We start from the raw sequence: 19,321 nt of genomic DNA, 5'->3' as shown, positions 1-19,321 counted from the left end.
ATCGATTCTTAGAAAATGCTCACAAAATGCACGGAAACAACAGGCGCCTTGTACTTTTGGGTATTTTTCACTAACGCGAGCTTTTCTTGCGAAATGCCTTCCGGTTTTCAAGCTGTTAATGGATTTGATAGGGTTTCGATGGACAAATTTTTCGCGCCATGTGTACGGCACTGCCGCCGTGACGAGCGCCTTGTGCGCATGTGCGGAAGAGGAGGAGTTCCGGCTGAAGCGGCCGTTTCGGCATCAGTCAGTGTCCGCGGGCCGAAGGGGTTGGTCGGGAGGTGAGAGTGCTCTTCCTTTTGAGAAGATATATACTGTTATCTCCAACTGTCGCCTGCTGCGAGTTGTTTGCCTTGCATTAATCGTCGGCTTAAGTGGCAAGCTGTGACAATGGGTGACGCAAAAACAGGTAAGACGTGCGCCGGTTCTAACTTCCGGTATCAGATAGGTATATACAATTTTTTGAGGATTTTATCAAGATTCCTACAGAATTTCGAATCATGTAAAAATTCATTTTTTATACTGATATTCTCTATTAAATATGGGATATTTTTTAATTTTGTAATTTTAAGTATGTACTTAAGTGCGGTGCTGGTTTCTTTTTTAAATGATGCATATATGTTTTGTGACAGAACATATTGTGATGACACCGAAATGCAAAACCGCAAACTCGACGACACTCATAATAGAGAGACAAGCGTTAGATCCTCCTGCCAAGAATGGAAATGAGAACAACGTCCATGTGGCTGGTGGTGACCATAAGGGGATAGTCATTAATAAGCAGACGGTTGCTGGTAACGTAACGCCGTTGCTTGTATTCTCTGGCCACCGCTGGATTGCTCTTAATCCCTGATTAATTTCACAGTGTCGAATGGCGTTTCACATCCAGCCAATGTCTGCCTGGTGTTTAGAGTCTTTTTGGTGAGCGGCCAAACGGGCAAACATACCCAAGAGTCAAGAACGCTGCAGTTTTGGTTTACGGATAAGCTCCCGGAGAGCGAATATCCGAGCGTGGCACAAGAATTTTTTCGGGAGCTGGTTAGCCCGCAGGAATTTCCAAGAGGTAAGTTGTGATCATAAGCAGCATTCCATCGCCGTTATTACCGATATCTTTACTATCTTGATGACCTTGTGTTGCAGATTATGTCGGTTTTATCAAGAAGATAATGAAATTAATGCAGCACAAATACCCCTCCGTTCAAAAACTGGAAGTGGAGCTGAAGCAACTCGAGGAGCCCGTTAGTCTTCCAGCTAGGCCCTGTAAGTGTTATTCTTTGTATACACGGTTGGATATATTTTCCTTGATCCTAGCTCAGGGAGTTAGTTTGTTTTCAAACTCGAGCTTCCTTCCTAACTAAAACCATTACATTGGAATAGGTTCCCTGTTTTCTTTTCGCTATTAATGGGTCGGTAGGGTTTGCATTTCCTCATAAAATTTAATCCGATTTGACCCAGCGATCCTAAGCTTAGATGTAATTCTCAGATTTAATTCAATGTGCCCATTGAGTCAAACTCGATAGATCCAGTAACAAGGAGTCTTTGTACTTCGAAGTCGGTTTCATGGGCATGACTCATAGCTGTGCTATCATCCAAGAGAGAATTGATTAAAGAAGGTATCGTGGACCGTAAGGGCGATGGGTCATTGCTAATGTAATTATCCTTATTGAACCATTGACTTGCGGACTAAAGAGGGTAATCGGTCAGCGTGTCTCGAGGGCTCGTTGAGGCGAAATTCAAAGGAAGCAGCTACTTGATCTTGCGATCCGCTCACATCTAATTAAGACCTTTAAAACACTGAACCCTCAGCATTGTCTACAAGGCCTTCGCCGTTTGTACACGATTAATCCCTCTTTTGACGAATTTGTTGAAACCATAAATCTTGTTATTCGCAGCTCAGAAGGACCGTATACAGTTAGTACCACCTCGAGCTAGAATCCGAATTTGGAAATCAGGTTGGAGCAGTCTTTTAAATCCGGCATCCCACCGTCACGTTTCGTTGTCGGTTTCCATTAGTCACGGCCAGCATTCACACGCAGATTGTAGCACGAGGCAAATAACACCGTATAATATTTTACCGATCTGTGTATTTACAAGCGGCTACGCCCAGCAATGACTTTATTACGCGCATGACTTGTAATTCGCTTTTAGATCTACAACAACGTCTCGTGACTTATTCGAAACCGACGTTATGTGTCACCTGGATTATCATTTTGTAAAACGTTAATCGTTAAGGGGGTGTAAAAGAGACAAGTACCGAATAGTTTAAAACTATACACTATTAATATAAAGGCTTTGAAGAAGATCCTGACACCCATCTCATATTTTATAAAAAAAAATGGTCTAAATAACTAAACAAATTAAATAAAAAATTGAATCTTCATGAGTGTCGGGACCTTCTTTGGGGTCTATATATTAACATTGTTAAGTTTGAAACGATTCGGTACACCCAGTCCGGAGAAAAGTTTCATAAACGAGACCTCCTCGACGTCACTTTCACGTCACCTTAATACATTTTCCATCCATTGATTCGGTAGACACGGAATCGTAGTTCTGCAAGCTGGTAACCATAACAGTATTGACTTAACACGCGTTCGCAGCTTATCATCCGCATTTGCATAAAACAATCGATGGGAAATTATTTATCCCTCGAGACCCCGAGATCCGAAACTCTTGCGGCGTCCTGTTTCGTAACTCACCCTGGCCTACGTATTGCATTTCATAAACTACTTGCGAACCACTTGTCAGCCTCGTTTGTAACGAGCAGTCCTTCCAACAAACGTGTACGCACACTCGTTAAGAAATATCAGTTTCACAGAATACGTAGCATGATGTTACGCAAGATGCGAGATGATCAGGTCATATTCGCATTTTTTGTTTAAAAATGTTCATACTAACTGCCTGATTTTTTTTTTTTTTTTTTAAGCAATCTTATGCGTTGTTTATATGAATTTGTTTATTTAGTGTCCACAGATGAAACGGCGCTGGGACGAGTGGTCGAGCTTACTTTGGAAAAGGTTTTGGAACTCATCGAGTCTGCTTACCCAAATCCTGTCACCATCGTTGACATTGCCAAGTGAGTGGAAATGCTCTTTTCTCCTGAGCTTATTCATCGAGGAAGGTATATTGATGTCGAGGAGGAGGATTCATTGTTACTCACTTTAGGGAACATGGCTGGGATACCGCAGAAGTCGAGGCAAAGCTGCAAGAATTGCAGAAGAAAGGTATCGTTAAGGCTATGGAACACGGGGCCTATACAAGGGTCGTGAGTCAGGATTTAAGTGTCCAGGTTTGTAATTGCAATTTGGAAGTAAATGCGTGGCCAAATTATTATTGCTTTTATATTGTATGATGTAATTGTTCGCAGGTGGTCAAGCAGATACCTACGATGGTAAGCTCGAAGCAACCTACCATCGCTATCATCACTGCGCAGTATTGCGAGAAACTCGCTGTGGATTCTTTGATCGAGAACAAGGAGACATTCGTTCGCTACACAACTGTTGGTAAGAATAGACGAAGATCGATGTCCGCCAGTTATTTTAGATGTGGAATGTAATGATATTTTTAGGACGTCTAATTTATTTACCCCGCCCGAAGGGCACCAATTTAGACGATTTCCAATTGACCCTCTCGTAGGTCAAGGTTGCACTTTGGAGGCCCTATTTAATTTAAAATGCTTAACTAACTGCTTGTCCGATTTTAAAAGTTGATTAGTTCGGTGCAGGGTACGTGTGATTTAAGTCAGTTTTATGTCGAGTCAAATTGATTTCATCGTCGGCATGTAAAATCATCTGGAGAATTATGTTGATTTTATTTTAGGTTGTACCCTGGACCTCTATTAGCGTTTCTCCTAGTCTACCATAGGAAACCTCTAAACATAACCTAAATTTTAAGAACATTTTGTTGCTTCATTAGCCAGTGTTGCGCGAGGTAGTAATTTTTCTTAGTACTTTTAATAGTACTTCGTGCGATACTGCGCAGAGTTAGCCCTTTCGATGCAAACTTTTCCTTTACTTTATTCTGCATGGAACTTTAGGTACAGCGACTTCTCCGGACAGCACCGATGGAGTGCCCCGAGTGGTTTGCCGTTTCGGTAAAGTAGTTTGTAACATAGTTTTCTAATCTAATGCTTAATTTAGTACCGTTTCATAGCTTGTCAAATGCTTGTGTCCAAGGAACTTTGTGGGGCGAAGGTGCTGAGCGTATTTAACTTTGAGATGAACTTGTTTAACTGTTCACTTGTTCAGCTGTCTTCACTGGAATACTTTCATGTATATTCATTTCATTTACATTTAATTACTTGTGACTCATCCGTCGGCTCCTTTACTTGCAATGATTAACATCACCATAATTTTTGTGCACTTTGCAGAGGTAATAAAAAAATCAATTTTTAATACCAATGATATGCACTGCAATTATTCGAAGCAAGATTGTTTCATTGTCTTTAATATCAGTCGACTAGATTAAGAATTGATTTTTTTGGATTTTGTGTACCCTGACATTTCACGTACCATACATTATTTGGTCACATTTCCTTCATGTCAGAATGATCATTTTTTTTGTGAACACAGTAAAATTATTTGTATCACATTATGTTTATCAACTCATAAGTTTAGTGTATTTATGCCAATCCAGAAGCCATATGCATCGACCATTGCTACATTTAATTCCATACCGATTTAGGGATCCCACATAGCAGCACAATACACATGTATAATACACAATTTTTGTGCTAACAAAATCAAGAGTGGAACTGAATAATAATGCCACTGTGATTTACAGGGGAGTCCAACGTGTACACTCTGGGAAACATTGGCGCCCATCGAATCGTTTGTACAAAATTACCCACTGTCGGACATACCAGAGAAGCGATGACTGCTGCTGGTAACACAACGACAAGATTATTAGGTACTTACTTTTCTGCGTGGAAAGAAAACAAAAAAAGGTAACAATCCGTAGATAATTCAGAGATTAATCAAGATTTTTCTCGAATTCTCGCAGGTACCTTCCAGAAGGTAGATTACGTTTTCCTGGTTGGAGTCGGTGGAGGTGTACCACACTACACCGATTACAACAAACATGTGAGGTTAGGAGACGTGGTGGTTTCGCACCCCACTCCGTACAGTAAAAAGTACATCTACATCTACTGCGAGCAGGCCAAGCTTCACGAGAGCGGAAGTTATCACTTCGAGACCAAAGAATACTGCCCATCCAATTTGGGGCTGCAGGAGATTGCAGCGAATTTGAAATCCCAGGTAAATGCACCCCCATGCCGTGGTACTTGGAGGTTTGATCAGAGTATTTATAATAATTCATACTCAAAGAATCTCTGTACTTCAGGCAGAAAATGGCACGAGTCCACCGTGGATGACTTACATGAAGGAAGGCTCCGACATCCTACGCTCTCAATCTGAGCATGACTTTGATTCACCCCCTCTGGAGTCTGACAAGCTGTACATGGCCATCGGAGAACGAGATGTAATCGAAGTGGCCCATCCCGCCGCCCCTCAAGACTCGACCAATAAAAGGTGCGAGCTGAAATAGAAAATCCAACTCGATTAAGATTAATGAAATCCTCATGGCGGATAATTGTGCAGATTGGATGGCTGCCCACGTATCCACTTGGCACCGGTGGCTTCCGGTAGGCAAGTTTCTCGAGACGACCAGCTGAGGCAGAAATTCGCAACGCGGTTCGGCACCCTTGCTTTCGATGCCGAGATGGACGCCGTCGTGGAGAGCATCCTGGGGAACTGTCGCGACAGTTTCGCGGTCGTTCGAGGGATAGCGGATTACAAGGACGGCTCAAGAATCAAGGAATGGCAGCCCTACGCCTCCCTGGCAGCGGCCAGTGTCGTGAAGGCTATTATCTGCGCCATGGATCCACCCACTAACGTTTAAGTAGCTAGACAACGGGAACGGCACGTCGTTCCGCGGTTTCTCCGCATTTACGGAAGTGCCATTGAATGTTCTAACCGACGTGAGCAAGTCCTCGTTTAAGGTTATGTGAAAGTGGCGTCGAAGGGTTCTCATTCTTGAAACTTTTCTCCAAACTGGACGTATAGAATTGATTCAGGCTTTACAATGTAAATATGGTGGAGTACAAGGAAGGTCCTGAAACTCTCTAAATTTCATTTTTTCTTTAATCTGTTTATAAGTATTTTAAAGATTTTTCTTTATGAAAAATCAAGTTTCGTGGGTATCAGAATCTTTATAGCCTCTGCGTTCACAATGTAAAGATTAAAATGATTCGGTGTATCCAGTTCGCAGAAAAGTTTCATGAATGATTGACTTTTTACATGTCAATTTAACCTTTAAGGAGGGCGCGGAAACTGCCCAACGATTGCAAGTTATGTAGCAGTAGAAAACTCACGACTGGATCGTCCCGATGAGAGTTCTATTCGTATTTCGTGATTCTAACGACTATATGGTTACGTCGATATCAAAATGTAGGAGAAATATTATTGAAATTCTATAGTGATAAGGGGCAGAGAGGGCACTACTATATTATAGACCAGTTACAGGGAAGGAAGCACTCTTCTAAAGGGTGTTGGCAGCATAGCAAACGGATGGTATACTAGGCAGTATTTGTCGATTGCAATCAAAGTGTTAAATTTAATAGTATATATCGAGTATACATGTCTATCAGAGTTGATAAGTCTCAAGCAAGTTTACATTGCGATTTCTGTCGGCGCGGTCAAGAAGACCCGCGTTCTGTCGTACCAATGAGAGAGCCTTACGTCGGATGGCTAGCGGGAGATATTTCTCACGAAGGGACCTTAATCGTTGAAATGTTCAGATCGTGCAACTCTGCAAGCACGAATCGACATTAATGTGATAATTCCTCGAAGCAATTCAAATGTTTTAGCCTTTAAAATGTGAAAAATGTGAAAAGTGTGGTTTCTTTTGAGGTTAGGTGCGTGAAAATTATTCGTTCTTTTTTGTTGTTCTCGCAGAATCTCAGGATCTGAACTCTTCAAGGGAGCTCCCTGCTAGCGGTGTTGAAATCGAAACTATCGAGATACGTGCCAATGTGTTCAAAGAATGTGAAAAATCACTGCCCTCCGTTGAATATCGGGTAGCAGGATTCCTTTCGTCATTTGCACAGAGTCCAAACGAGATCGGTCTTTGGAGACGTTTTAATTTTTTTTCTTCGTAAAGTTTACCTCACGGTTTTCATATTCTGACACACAGGGTAGAGAGAGAGCCAGGGGTCAAAGAGAGATGTCTTAATCAAGTTGGATGTCGCGATAGATAGTATATGCACAAGTGCAGATCGCATAATTTTTAAGTAGCAGAGCGTAATATATGGATATATTGTCGGAAGCAGTCGTAGACGTTTGTGTCCGTCGGACATAACAAATGTATCCCATCAAAGGATATTTAATTTGGACTTCCTTCGACCAGCTTCCAGTCGATGGCAAATGTGAGACATTTTACAAGGAACGATTGATTATTTTGGAAATTGCTTGCAGGTGTTAGGGACGGAAGGGCTCGTTAATTATTTCCTTTCTTTTTTTTTTATTTTAATCTTGTCTCGAAAGGTTGGTTCCTTAATCCTCTTTCCTTTACCGAGTCAATTGTTCTGGAAACGCAAAGCTTCCACTGACGTTACCGCTGCTTCCAGCACAACTATATATAGAGATACAGATTTATTGTAACTTATTTATTTATTTATTTATTAACACTTAATATAAGCGTTGATTCCTTTCCGTGTCGCCAGCAAACGAGATGGTTTTATTTAGAACTTTGTAGGTATAGAAGCTAAACCTTCCGATATCTACAATCTTGAAAAAGAGACTGGGATCGATATAGTTTTTCTTTTTCTCTTTGGCAAAAAAAAAAGATAATGTCTTTCGAATTTCGCGATTAAAGTGTGTCCAATGTCGAGAGAACTTGCAGGCATGACAAAAGGTGAGAATCACTCGTTGTCTAGATGCACAATTATTAATAATTCCGAAAATCTATAGAGTGACTATTATATACACATAAATGCTATATCTATATACACTGTACACGAGCGTAAGACATACTATTGCGCATAGTATTACACGTGGAATTTTAAATTCGATTTACCTGACAACAGATTCCTATATGTAAGGCCTAAAAGTAATAATGTACACGTCGGAGGACCATCCAAGATGCTCTTTCGTTTTTATTTAGTTGTACCGTAATAGTGCTTTTTGACGCTAGTCGTTTCATAGTGTTTCCTAAATGATTGTGATTAGATTCAGGGATTCCCGGTTTGAGGTCAAGCCATCCGAGGAGAATTCAATCTACGGCGACTTCCTTCTCGATTTCCACCGTGCTTCGCGTTTAATTTCTCCACAAGACGTTTATTTACCGCGAGGTATCTCAAAGCGAGACGTTGAAAGTAAACAAAGGACCTTCTACTCCAATTTAAGACAGAGTTTATAATATATAATAATATTGATAATAATTTATTAATTGTAATTCCGCACTGTTAGCGCAGCGTTAAGACCCTCGTAGAATCGGACGCCGACTTTAGACCGTACGAATGTTTATTTATTCAAAGCTTGTTCGTCCCGGCGCGGAAAATAGTTTAAGCCCGGATTGACCGCGCGATACCAAATCTTATCGTTATCGAGAGATGCTTTTGTTGCTTAATGCTTTAAACCTGAAGCGGAACCTGTGATAACGCCACGGCTCATTTATGTAGAATTAGGCCTCCTATCTAATTAGTCTAGCAAAATGAGCTCCAAAGTGGTCCGAGGTGGTCCAATGTCTCAACCGCGGTATCGCGATTTCGGAGTAAAATCCTCGACATTACCGATGAGTCCTGCAACACTCGACTAACAGTGTAATTCCCCTTTACTCGATTCTGTAATTTGCATTTATTGTATCTGCGTTTGTACTTTCTTTTCTCATAAAGAGAATTGTGAACTGGCATGGTCTGTTGTAATTGAACTTCGTCCACGGTAATGGAGATTGCTATTGATTTATCAACGCCGAGACTTAGGTACTCTGATAGAATTTCCCGGGTAAGATCTAGTCGGGCTTGAAGCTCGCCTGAAATTCCTCCTTTTTTTGGGCCTGCATAGTTCTGAGATTTTTCTGGATTTTTTGTACGGCTCCGGAGACCTGGACTCTCCTGCACCGCCCCTGAATCTACACTCAGGTGCGGTATGTCTACACTCAGGTGCGTTATGTCTGCACCCAGGTGCATCTCTGCTCTCTGAGGATGCTTTTCTGTAAGGATCGGCAGAGGTGCCAGGTGTGGAAAAATTGTCCTGCTGCAAAACGTCGTCCGATTCCTGGGACGGTCTCTGCGAGGTTCCATCGGAGCTGCACCGTCCGAAGGACTCGCTTCCTGTGAAATGGGGATTTTGAGGTCCATAGCGATAGTTCCTTGCCATGCTTGCGTCCTGGGACCAATCGTGATCAGGGCAGGTAACAGGGAAATTTTGTTCCAAGTTCCTGGTCCCGGAGGATCCGAGGCAGCGCCTTAGACCTCGCACTCGGCGCATCCTGGAACACCTCCTGGATGTCCTGGCAGGTAGGAAGGACGACCTCGTCAAGAAACACGGACGCCTTGAATTATTTGCTCCTGGGGCTAGCCTCCGGCATCCTGGCAGGACCTGGGGGTGAGAGAGTCTTAAATCCATGCGCAGATGGAAGTAGACGATCCCGAAGATGTCCTTACCCCGGCAGGTTCGAGCACTCCTTCCAGGATTATCATACCGTGGGGGAAATTCGGAGCATTCGACACACATGGAACCCTGGAGCCAGGAAGTCCGCATACTTCGACCCCTTCGCTGGAAAGGGAGTCCTGACCCTGGGAGAGAGGATCCCGAGGACCTGGAGATGCGGCCGGATGCGGTGGTCCTCTTCTTTTATCCTTCCCTTCCCCTAGAATAATTTATGCAAAATGTGTTGCGGAATAATGTATTATTTATGTGTGCAGGAAGTATGCCGAGGTACCCTTCGACGCGTCCTCCGGTTTGCTGCGCTCGATGAGCCTCTTCACCTCTTCGACTTCCTCGACTTGTCGGGCGATCGACTTCAGCATCGCGCGGTCCTTCTCCCTCTGACGCTGTAGTTCGAACAGTCGGTCCTCTTCAGCCTTCAGGGATCTCTTGCGGTCCTCGTCCACCTTGTGGATGAACCTCATGTCCTCCTCGAAGAGCTTCTCGGCCTCTTCTTCCTTCCTGCGCCTGGCGACTCGATCCTCCAGGAACATCTCGTGCCTGATCGTCGACTCCTTCTCCAGCTTCCCCAGCAGCTCGACCAGCGACGTCATCTTCTCCTTCGTCTCCTCGATCTAAACGGAAGTTTGCTGCGGCAAATCCTGAGACCTTCTACTTCCCATATGAAGAACCTCCCCGAAGACCGAGGGTGGAAACCCGACCGCACCTTTGCGTATTCCCTGGCGACGATGAGCTCCAGCTGGGAGAACTGGCAGGTGGAAGCGTTGAAGAGCTTCGCCATGTCGTTTATCTCGTGCCTTTGGCTCTTCAGCTCCTGGGCGATCACGAAACACACGTCGGAGTTCTCCTTGACCGAGTCCAGGAACTTCTTCTTCTGGTCCTCCGAGGGCGTGAACTCGCATCGCCCCTTCTTCAGGGTCAGTCCTAGGAGGAGCTCGTCGACCTGCACTGGGACCAAAGCGCCGTTGCTGTCGTTATTTTATTAAACCACCTCACTGAAATATTAATAAACGGACCAAGGGCGTCTCTAATGCGCGAGGGCAAGATTCACCTTCTTCGCCTCCTCCTTGATCATCCGCAACCCTTTCTCGATCATACAGGCGCACTCTTTCGTGCACTTCTCCTCTGCGACCTTGTCTTTCGTCGCCTCGTAGCGAAGTTGCACGTCAGGAAACGTTCCTGGTTCCTGTAGAAAATAAGGGAGAAGCTCTTCAGCAACTATTCGGCGCCGTTAATTAATTTTGTAATCAATTACTTTGAAGTAGCCACCGGTACCAGGCTCTTCGGCGATCTTTTCCAAGGGAACGACTGGCGCCTCTGATCTTGAAGAGCGACCTGCACCTTGAAGAGTACCAGCAACGCTATTTCTCCGCGAAGTTCGCCCTTTTGGGTCGATTACATTTTTTATCAACGAGGTCCGACCTATGGCGGCTGCGATGCTGTTTCGCAGAGAGCTGCGCCCACTTCTGCTCTTCAGCAACGATGCACGACTTGGTGGAAGAGCATGGCCTTGTTGAAGTGAAGTTCTCCCTCCGGGACCAGGAATCGATCCTGGAGAACTGCCGTTTCCTTCTAATGGGGATTCATTGGTATCGCCTGAACTCTTCGGCAATGAAGTACGAGCTGATGGGTCACCCTGAAGAGGACTAACTCCGATATTTTTTGCAGGGGAAGCAGGAATGGTGGGACCACCACTGGTTTCCAGCAATTCTGGACCGCGAAGGAGGCTGGGAATTTTTTTACCCATCCCTGAAGTATACTGCCGACCTGCAACTTCCATTCGGCTCTTCGGCAACGAAGTGTACCTGGTGATGTTATCACCGTTTATTTCAGGTGAGGTATCAGACACATCTTCAGGGTTACTCTTCCCGGGGAAGACGGTATCCCTTGTGCTCACGGCTATGTCATGACTCGAAGTTCTAGTTCCTGCACCAATTGAACCGTTCACCAGGAGTGAAGTGCGCCGGAATGCATCGGCGATCTTCGTTCCAGCTAGAAGAGAGAGGCGAGCTGCGGTGTCAACTACGTTCCCCAGGGAAGAAGTATCGGCCGAATGTGAAGTTCGACGTCTGGGTAAATTGTTATCATCTGACGAAGCGGGATGTTCATTCCTTTGCGAAGCGGGATGTTTATTCCCCTGCGAAGCGGAGAGTCGAGTGCTGCGCCCTGTGCCTTTTGAAGTGGAAGCTCGCCTTCCGGTTTCATTTCTTGTACTTCGCAAGGTAGACCTATGAACTTCGTCTGTATGTTTAGCTTCTTCTTTAGAAGACTGGAGGTCAATTTCTTCGTCAAGCTCGACAGGGCGTGGAGAACGGGTCCCGGCTTCGGGAGCACTTCCCGAGAAGGAAGTTCTGGTTCTGGCACCGATAGGGACATTATTTGGTAACGAAGTTCCACCTGGAATATCACCTGGCGAAGCTTGTACTTCATCACTTAATGGCGATGGCTCTATATGCGAGTCTCGAGTTCCTGAAGAACGAGCCATGGCGCCATCAACTGTGCTTAGACCTGAGGATGGAATCCCAGGATTTGTTGAATTACTCCCAGCGATTTGATCTTCGGCTCCTGAATTAACATCGTTTTTTTTTCTTCCATAACGTCCAGGGTCGGCGCCATTGATCGGACTTTGTATGTCGGCTCGGTCTTCGGATCCAGCTTCTGCTCTGCCAACTGTGTAAGGGTGATCCGCAAGTTCGCCAGCTGTGTCCATATTTACCGGCTTAATTAACTCCTTCAGATCTGAATCAATTGGTCCCAGCATGTTTCCACGTTTCTGGAGAGAGATGTCATCCGTTAAATGATCTGTGATAAACTCGTGTTCTCCGATGACGTCACTCCGCCCTGTACCTGGGTACCGCTTTCCGGGGAAATCGGGTATGTCTTTCACCTGAAAATGACCTCTCTCACCTTCTGGAGCGACAAGATGTTGACGCTCCTCGGTATGGTCATCAGCTAGTGCTCCATGCGTAAGAGCAGCGTCGACCTTCCTCTGTACCTCGGATTGAACATTTCCTTTGACTATGGATCTATTTTCAGGTTGCCAGGAAGTGCTTCTTGGAAATGTTCTTCCTGGTCTTGGATCAGAGTATGGACCAGCAAAGTCGGTCCTATTCCGGTCAGCCAATCGCGTGTCGAGTTCTTCAGCATTGGTCCTTCCAGGAGGAACACCTTCAACACCAACTCTCTCGTTACCAGCTTGAACGTTAGGTCCTCCAGGATCCATCCCTTCGTCTGCCCTTCTAGCTCCACTTCTTCCAGCACTAGTCCCAAGGTCAGTCCTCCCGTCATCAAGTTCCCCTTCATCTCTAATTCTTTCAGCCCCAATCCCTCTAATTCCAGATCCTGCAGCTGCATCGTCCTCTCTTCGAAGGCCAGCTCCCAGGATCTTCGCATCGGCTGCACCACCCTTGCTCCTCCAAGTCTTGCGTTGAGATGCGACTTCATCTCTGCCCCCAAGTTCGCCAGCTCGTCTCCTCGCACCTTGCGCATTTCCAACTTCACCAAATCTTCGATCATCAGCGACATCGACACTTCCTACTTTCTGCCAGCGTCTTCTGGCAACATTTCCTCCGTCTTTGGTACCATATCCTGGATCCGAATTCACGTCCTTGGTGCGAGGTCTCTGATGCCGCATCTTCGTCTCATCGACCGCTCCAATTTTGGGAAGCTTCATCCTCGCAGTTATGTCTTCTATCCCCTCTTTGCAGAGGATGCAGTCATTGTCGATTTGGTTGCTTCCCGTGGACGAGTGCCAGGGTTCCCTTTTCCCTTCAGGGTCTTTGCTTCTGGTCTTCGAGCCGTGTATCCGGGCATCGATGTCTCCCTTCAGGGACGAGACTTCTTTACTGCCACCGCTGCTTCCACCAGGGAAATTCGGTCTCTTCTTTGCATCTACAACCAAAGTGTTGGGGCCTAATTCATCTACTAGTTGGATAGAATTTTTTTAACAATTTTCCCTGCTACATTTGTACCTGTGGACGTCGATGGTCCGGACATGGATGACGAAGTGACGGCAAATTGGGGTTTAATTTCTTTCCTCAGGTATTTTATCTCGATCTCAGGTCGCTCCTTTTGCTCCCCCATGATCTCTATGAATCGACATCGTTACGGATTAAGTAATTCCATGGAGTTAATTGGAAATGTAATGAAACATTGGAGGGCCGCGCCGTATTGCGAGGTGGTGAGAGAATGGCCCCATTAAGATGTTTAGTTTGAAAAATATTAGGTTTACAATTGTTCCCGTCATTTGCGGCGGGGTTAGAAATGTCAGGATTTAAGCAGTTGACTGTCAAGGCTGATGGAAACTTCAAGAGAGGACTCTCTTGCTCCAAATTAAACGACCTAGTACAATATCTTATGCCCGATTTCTTCACCTACGGATAGATGCGAATGGAGATGCAGAGCGTTGGCCATGGCGGTGTTCACGTACGGAATCTACATGCAGCGAATCTGTGTGGTCTTTGTTTTGGAAAGCATAAAGAAGTTTCAAGAAAATACCGGGAGATCTCGCCCAGACAGGTATAATTGGCAACGAGGCAGAAATAACAAGAACGTCACATAAACCTGATAAACGACTCTAAAATGTTTAATTAACTATCCTCCGGATAACAAAGCGAAACAAGGATGTGGAATCTGAATTGAAGGAAAAGAAATTTCACTCTCAAGCCGAGCCACCTTTCTCGTTAATAAATTCTTCCTAAATGTTGTTCCTCGCGTGAAATTGTACTTCAACAGATTTATTTAAGTCCTATTTCAAGGTCTAGCCCTTTGGCTGTCGGGAATGCTTAAGTCGACTTTACATTTTGGATCGTGGTAAAATAAAAAAGAAAAAAAAAAGGCTCCGGGCAACCAAAGGGTCGAAAATGTCCGCTCTTAAAATCGAGCTAGATAAACACTTTTATCATTTTTTGCAGCTTCCCTGGGTCAATTCACCGTCGAACTTCCTTCTCCGGACGATGAGCAATCATGGGGAATTTCTCCTCGACGTCGGCGTTCTCTTCCGACTTCGACTTGACCTTCGTCAACTCTTCGGGTTCTCTTCCAGTCGAGCTTGGATTATTCCACTCTTGCTCGTCCGAGGACCCGAAGAATATATAAATTAGGCAACTCACGATCAGATTAACGGCGGAGATTACGAAGACCAATCGCCACTGCCCGATCGTTTGCTGCAAGAAGAGAACGCGTTAGAAATAATTGGGCCATTAATGATTATGGATAATTACTGAATCTCCATTATTGGTATTATGCTAATCAGCTGACTAACGTTATTGTTGGTTAATAAACCGACGACGAGGGGTGAGATGAAGCCTGCACCGACGGTGACGAGACCGGCGAACCCGAGGAGGACACTCGCATAATTCGGGCTGAGATCCACGAAAATAGCCAAAGTTCCCGCAGAAACGGCTCCGTTGACAGCAGTGCCGGCCATCATGAAGATTATGGCAAGATTGGGATGACAGCCGCTCATTGCCAGAGCCACTGTCAAGATTCCTTGGAGACCCGTGCAGACGAAGGTCGCCAGCTTCCGGACGTTCGTCCGAGACATCCTCTTCGTCCTCAGGAGCCAGTCGCTCAATATGGAGAACGCGTAGGAGAAAGCCATCCTCAGAACATGAGGAAGACCCGACAGGATGCCTGTCTGTAGAGAAATGTATAATTAAGAGAAAATGTATAATTAAGAGAAATGTAAAATAATAAGAGAAATGTAAAATAATAAGAGAAATGTATAATTAAGAGAAATGTATAAGGGTCCAATTGTATCGAGCGGAAGATTATCCGGAATTCACAGCGATAGAGAGGACGATAAAACTCGAAGATTATGCAGAGATTATCGTTGGGTTTATTAATTCATCTACCGAGTTGATGTTCCATCCGTGGACGAAGTTGAAGTACGAGGGAGCCTGGGTCATCAGGGTCAGGAACCCCCAGACTCCTCCCCAGTGGGATGCGATCGTTATCCAGAGTGGTCCGGATGTCAGGATGTCCTTCCAGGGCACTTTACTGTCCTTCTCCCCCAGAGACCCGGAGATCCTCTCCAGGATGTATTTCTTCTCGCTGCTGGAGATGCGCGGATGCTGCTGGGGCGAGTCGAAGGCCAGGAGCGCCCAGAAGCAGTACCTGGCGTATTAATTAATTGACGTCGCTGTAAATATCGTCTTAAAAGAACCTCTAATCATATTTAACAGCAATCTTTCCCACCAGGCTATGCCTACTAACGACGTCACGTAAAATGCGGAGTCCCATCCGAACCAATGCACGCATGCTGCGCACAGAGGATAAGTCACTGCAGCCCCGACTGAGCTACCTGTAATTAGAACCAGGTATGTCGAATATATTTATCCTTACTTCTTGAAGATACGCAGATAATAACTTAGTGGCGATTCCTAATTTCTGCCACGGCGGATGTAAATTACCTTACCAAGGTAGGCGCTGACGAATTTGCTCCTTTCGTCGGGTGGGATCCACTTGGAGGTCATGTCGTGCATCGAGGGCCAAGCGACACCCTGAAGTCGTGGGATTAAAATCACTGACCATCCAGGTAATGTAGAAATAAATGTAGAAACATGTACTCGGACTCACCGCAACGAGGCCCTGAAGAACCCTGATGAAGACGAGGGCGTACAGGTGATATCGAGTAGCGATGGGTATGAGGAGTCCCAGGATGGCCGTGAAGATGTTGGCGAATCCGAATACCAATTTCGTGCCGTATTTGCGAGCTAAAAGTCCCCCGGGAAGCTGAGTGGTCCAGTGGAGCCAGTAATAAGCACCCAGGGCCAAACCCTGCTCGTACTCGTTCCAGGTGAACCGATCCTCGTACTGCCATTAAGGAAACGTTAGGACATTCTGTAATATCACTTTCGTTGAGGCGATTTCTCGTAATAATTGTCGAGGAAGCTTGTCAATTAATTACCGTGTCTTTCGGCAGGATCGGCGCGGGCGGGAGGAGCGAAGTCGTGTTTGAAGTTCCCGAAGAGTTCCTCCCGAATTCGGGTTCACCCTGAAGAGCACACTGCGCCGCTGCCACGGGCTTTTCTCGAGGAACCACCATGCCCACTATCACGAGATTCAAGTTGATCCTTAATATGTAATTCACCGCAAATCCGGAGAACACCAGGTACCAAAGGACGTCCCGACAGGAGATGAAGTCTCTGCCTGGAAATGGGATTTTTAATCTGTCACTGGAGTTCAAGCGTTCAGCGTTCATAGCGATATCCAACAATTGTTCGACTAGACGTCCCGACGAGGGACGTGATGAAGTCGCTCCCTGGAAAAGGGATTTTTTTAATCTGCCCTAATTCCCGTACAATCGTCGAGCGCTTGTTACGGTGTCCTACAATCTGCGAATAATTACCGCCGCTCGCTCGATTACTTCACGACGCGGCTAACTATCAATTAATTCATTGTGAATTGATAAGGCCTAATGATAGGGCATTATTTTCTCCTCGTCGTCCAGCTACACCGGCTGGAAATCGTTACCGAGTTCGGCTTAATTTTCGGCTCTTCTGCCGTTGCGCTCACCTTTGCCCATTATCACGAATTTGGCCCGAAGATTTATTCACACCGCGTTTAAGTTTTTCGGTTCTCCAACATCGAGTGGAGTCGACTCAATCCAAGGGATTTCCTCGGCGGGACATATTTTCTATTGTTTGCTTGCCGACCGAATTTCCGGCCGAGATGCGCGTGATTTTCTCTCTATTTTTCTATCTTAGTCTCTACTTCCTCTTCTTCTTTTTTTTTTCTTTTTTTCTAATATCCGCTAAATCATGGATGTGCGAATGCCGCAACGAACACTGAACGACTGTTCCTCGGTCTGATTAATCGGAGCTTTGAAAGTCAAAACGATCCTCCACCCACACGAGGCACAGGTCCTGATAAAAGCGATCGCATCACAGATGCTCGACGATAGTTACCGATTCAAGTGTTACACGGAAGATAGAAGGGAGATTTCCGTTAAGAACAGATGTTCCCATTTGCCTGAAACTCGATAAACCGCGGCGTATGCGTTCACTCTTCAATTAGTAGATGAGAGGGCGAGCGAGGAAATGCGAAAAAAATTGCCACTTAAGATAAGTAACTGATAAACGCGATTTTCGGGGACTTTGAAAATTCCCTAGACCGACTGTATTCGTTTAATTCCAGAAGAGTATAACGTAGCCCCATCGGGGCGATCTGGTAATGACCCTGAAATTGCGGTCCAATTTGTGTCGATTACCTTCACCTATGCATAGCGCATGTGAAAAATAAAAAGTCGCTAGAGCACTGCAGATGATAACCGCGGTAAATGTTTTTTTTTCTTTTTTTTTAATTCTTTCATCGCGCTCATTTAGCAAATAATCAATTTCATTCCGTCATTCCGGTATACAAAGACTTCCCCGATTTTCTTTTTTTTCTTCTCGAGATCAGATAGTGTCTCTTTGACTGTCATTGATAAGGTGATATTCGACTTGATAAAGGCATCCATCAGCGGTCGGATGATTCAAGTAATTAACGGAGTTCCCTATCTATGACAGATATTTTCCACTGGCGACATGGCAAATTTCCTTACAATTAGATCTTTTATTCGCATTCGGCGGCCGACCTTCACTCGTACAAAGTGCGTTATCTCATTGCAGCTCGTAACGTTGCATTAACGCGTCATTTTCCGATCCTTTCCTACGACAATTGCGCGCCCGATGCGTGGCCTAGTTGCGACAGCTTCGAAAAGGAGTGATAAGATGGAAATGATCTTTCAGAACGGCAAGATAAGGAGAGAAAAGGGAAAATCTGAATTGCATCAATTGCAAGACCCGCAGGGTCGCGAATCGAGTAACGCGCTGCATCGTTATCGCTGCACTTTATTATGCACATAAGTGACGGCGTCTTCGACATTGTGTAAGCGATCGGAGTTACAGTTAAGGGTCTTACGCTTAGAGCAATCGATTCGATTGCCGTACCGACATGTCGCAACGACCTTCCGGCGAAATATTCCAACATTGAATGGAAGTTAATCGCCGTTTAAAGTCGGGCGAGAGAGCTTCGGCGTGGAAGCAACGCCAGTTAAGGTGATGTGAAAGTGGCGTCGAAGAGGTTTTGTTTACAAAACATTTCTCCCGACTCGGTTTACCGAATAGTTTGAAACGTTACAACGTGAATAGGGAGACTATAAGGAAGGTCCTGAAACTTATGAAGTTTCAATTCTTTTCAAATTTGTTTATAGGTATTTTAAAAATAGTTTATAAAAAATGAAATTTCGCGAGTTTCAGGACCTACCTTAAGGTCTCCATATTCACGTTTTAAAGTATGAAACGATTTGAGACACCCAGTTCTTTGAAAAGTTTTATGAACGATTGAGCTTTCGGATGCCACTTTCACATCCCCTTAAGGTGATGTGAAAATGGCGTGAAAGGGGTTTCGTTAACGAGACCTCCCCGATGCCACTTCGGCATCACCTTAATGTGATATTAAAGTGTCATATGTACAAACTAAAAAATCAAAATATTTATAAAACTTTTCTCCAACTAGAGTGCCCTGAATTATTTGAAACTTCATCACGAGATTACGGAGGCCCTAAGGAAGAACGCGATGCTCATGATATTTCATTAAAAAAAAAAAAAAAAAAATGTATATTTATCTCGAACAAGAACCAAAGAAGAAACATTTTTTTTGGGAAAAATGAAATT

At 44.9% G+C, this 19,321-nt stretch overlaps 2 protein-coding genes across 3 annotated transcripts; one reads left to right on the top strand and one right to left on the bottom strand.

Moving 5' to 3' along the window:
- Window positions 1-262: 262 nt before the first annotated feature.
- Window positions 263-8,904, top strand: LOC105694878. 2 transcript variants are annotated; one of them, XM_012415978.1, is made up of 12 exons: window positions 263-409; window positions 633-794; window positions 866-1,063; window positions 1,141-1,260; window positions 2,962-3,073; window positions 3,163-3,286; window positions 3,365-3,500; window positions 4,034-4,090; window positions 4,780-4,905; window positions 4,999-5,252; window positions 5,338-5,525; window positions 5,595-8,904. In XM_012415978.1, the coding sequence occupies exons 1-12, from the start codon at window positions 391-393 to the stop codon at window positions 5,893-5,895; spliced, it is 1,797 nt and encodes a 598-aa protein (XP_012271401.1). In that variant the 5' UTR covers window positions 263-390; the 3' UTR covers window positions 5,896-8,904. The 2 variants fall into 2 exon arrangements, with proteins under 2 accessions (XP_012271401.1, XP_012271402.1); XM_012415979.1 differs by lacking the exon at window positions 4,034-4,090.
- A 5,468-nt stretch (window positions 8,905-14,372) lies between these two features.
- On the bottom strand, window positions 14,373-18,821 carry LOC105694898 (putative inorganic phosphate cotransporter). The gene is made up of 8 exons (XM_012416036.1): window positions 17,181-18,821; window positions 16,573-16,814; window positions 16,242-16,478; window positions 16,081-16,165; window positions 15,861-15,966; window positions 15,518-15,779; window positions 14,926-15,300; window positions 14,373-14,827 (listed from the first exon to the last, which is right to left on the bottom strand). The coding sequence occupies exons 1-8, from the start codon at window positions 17,188-17,190 to the stop codon at window positions 14,591-14,593; spliced, it is 1,554 nt and encodes a 517-aa protein (XP_012271459.1). The 5' UTR covers window positions 17,191-18,821; the 3' UTR covers window positions 14,373-14,590.
- Between the last annotated feature and the right edge of the window lie 500 nt (window positions 18,822-19,321).

Source organism: Orussus abietinus, unplaced genomic scaffold (genome assembly GCF_000612105.2).
Source record: "Orussus abietinus isolate OABI.00-Male unplaced genomic scaffold, Oabi_2.0 scaffold517, whole genome shotgun sequence".
Taxonomy (NCBI): Eukaryota; Metazoa; Arthropoda; class Insecta; order Hymenoptera; family Orussidae; genus Orussus; species Orussus abietinus.
Note: the sequence above shows the minus strand (reverse complement) of the source record. Positions and strands in the feature narration are given on the sequence as shown.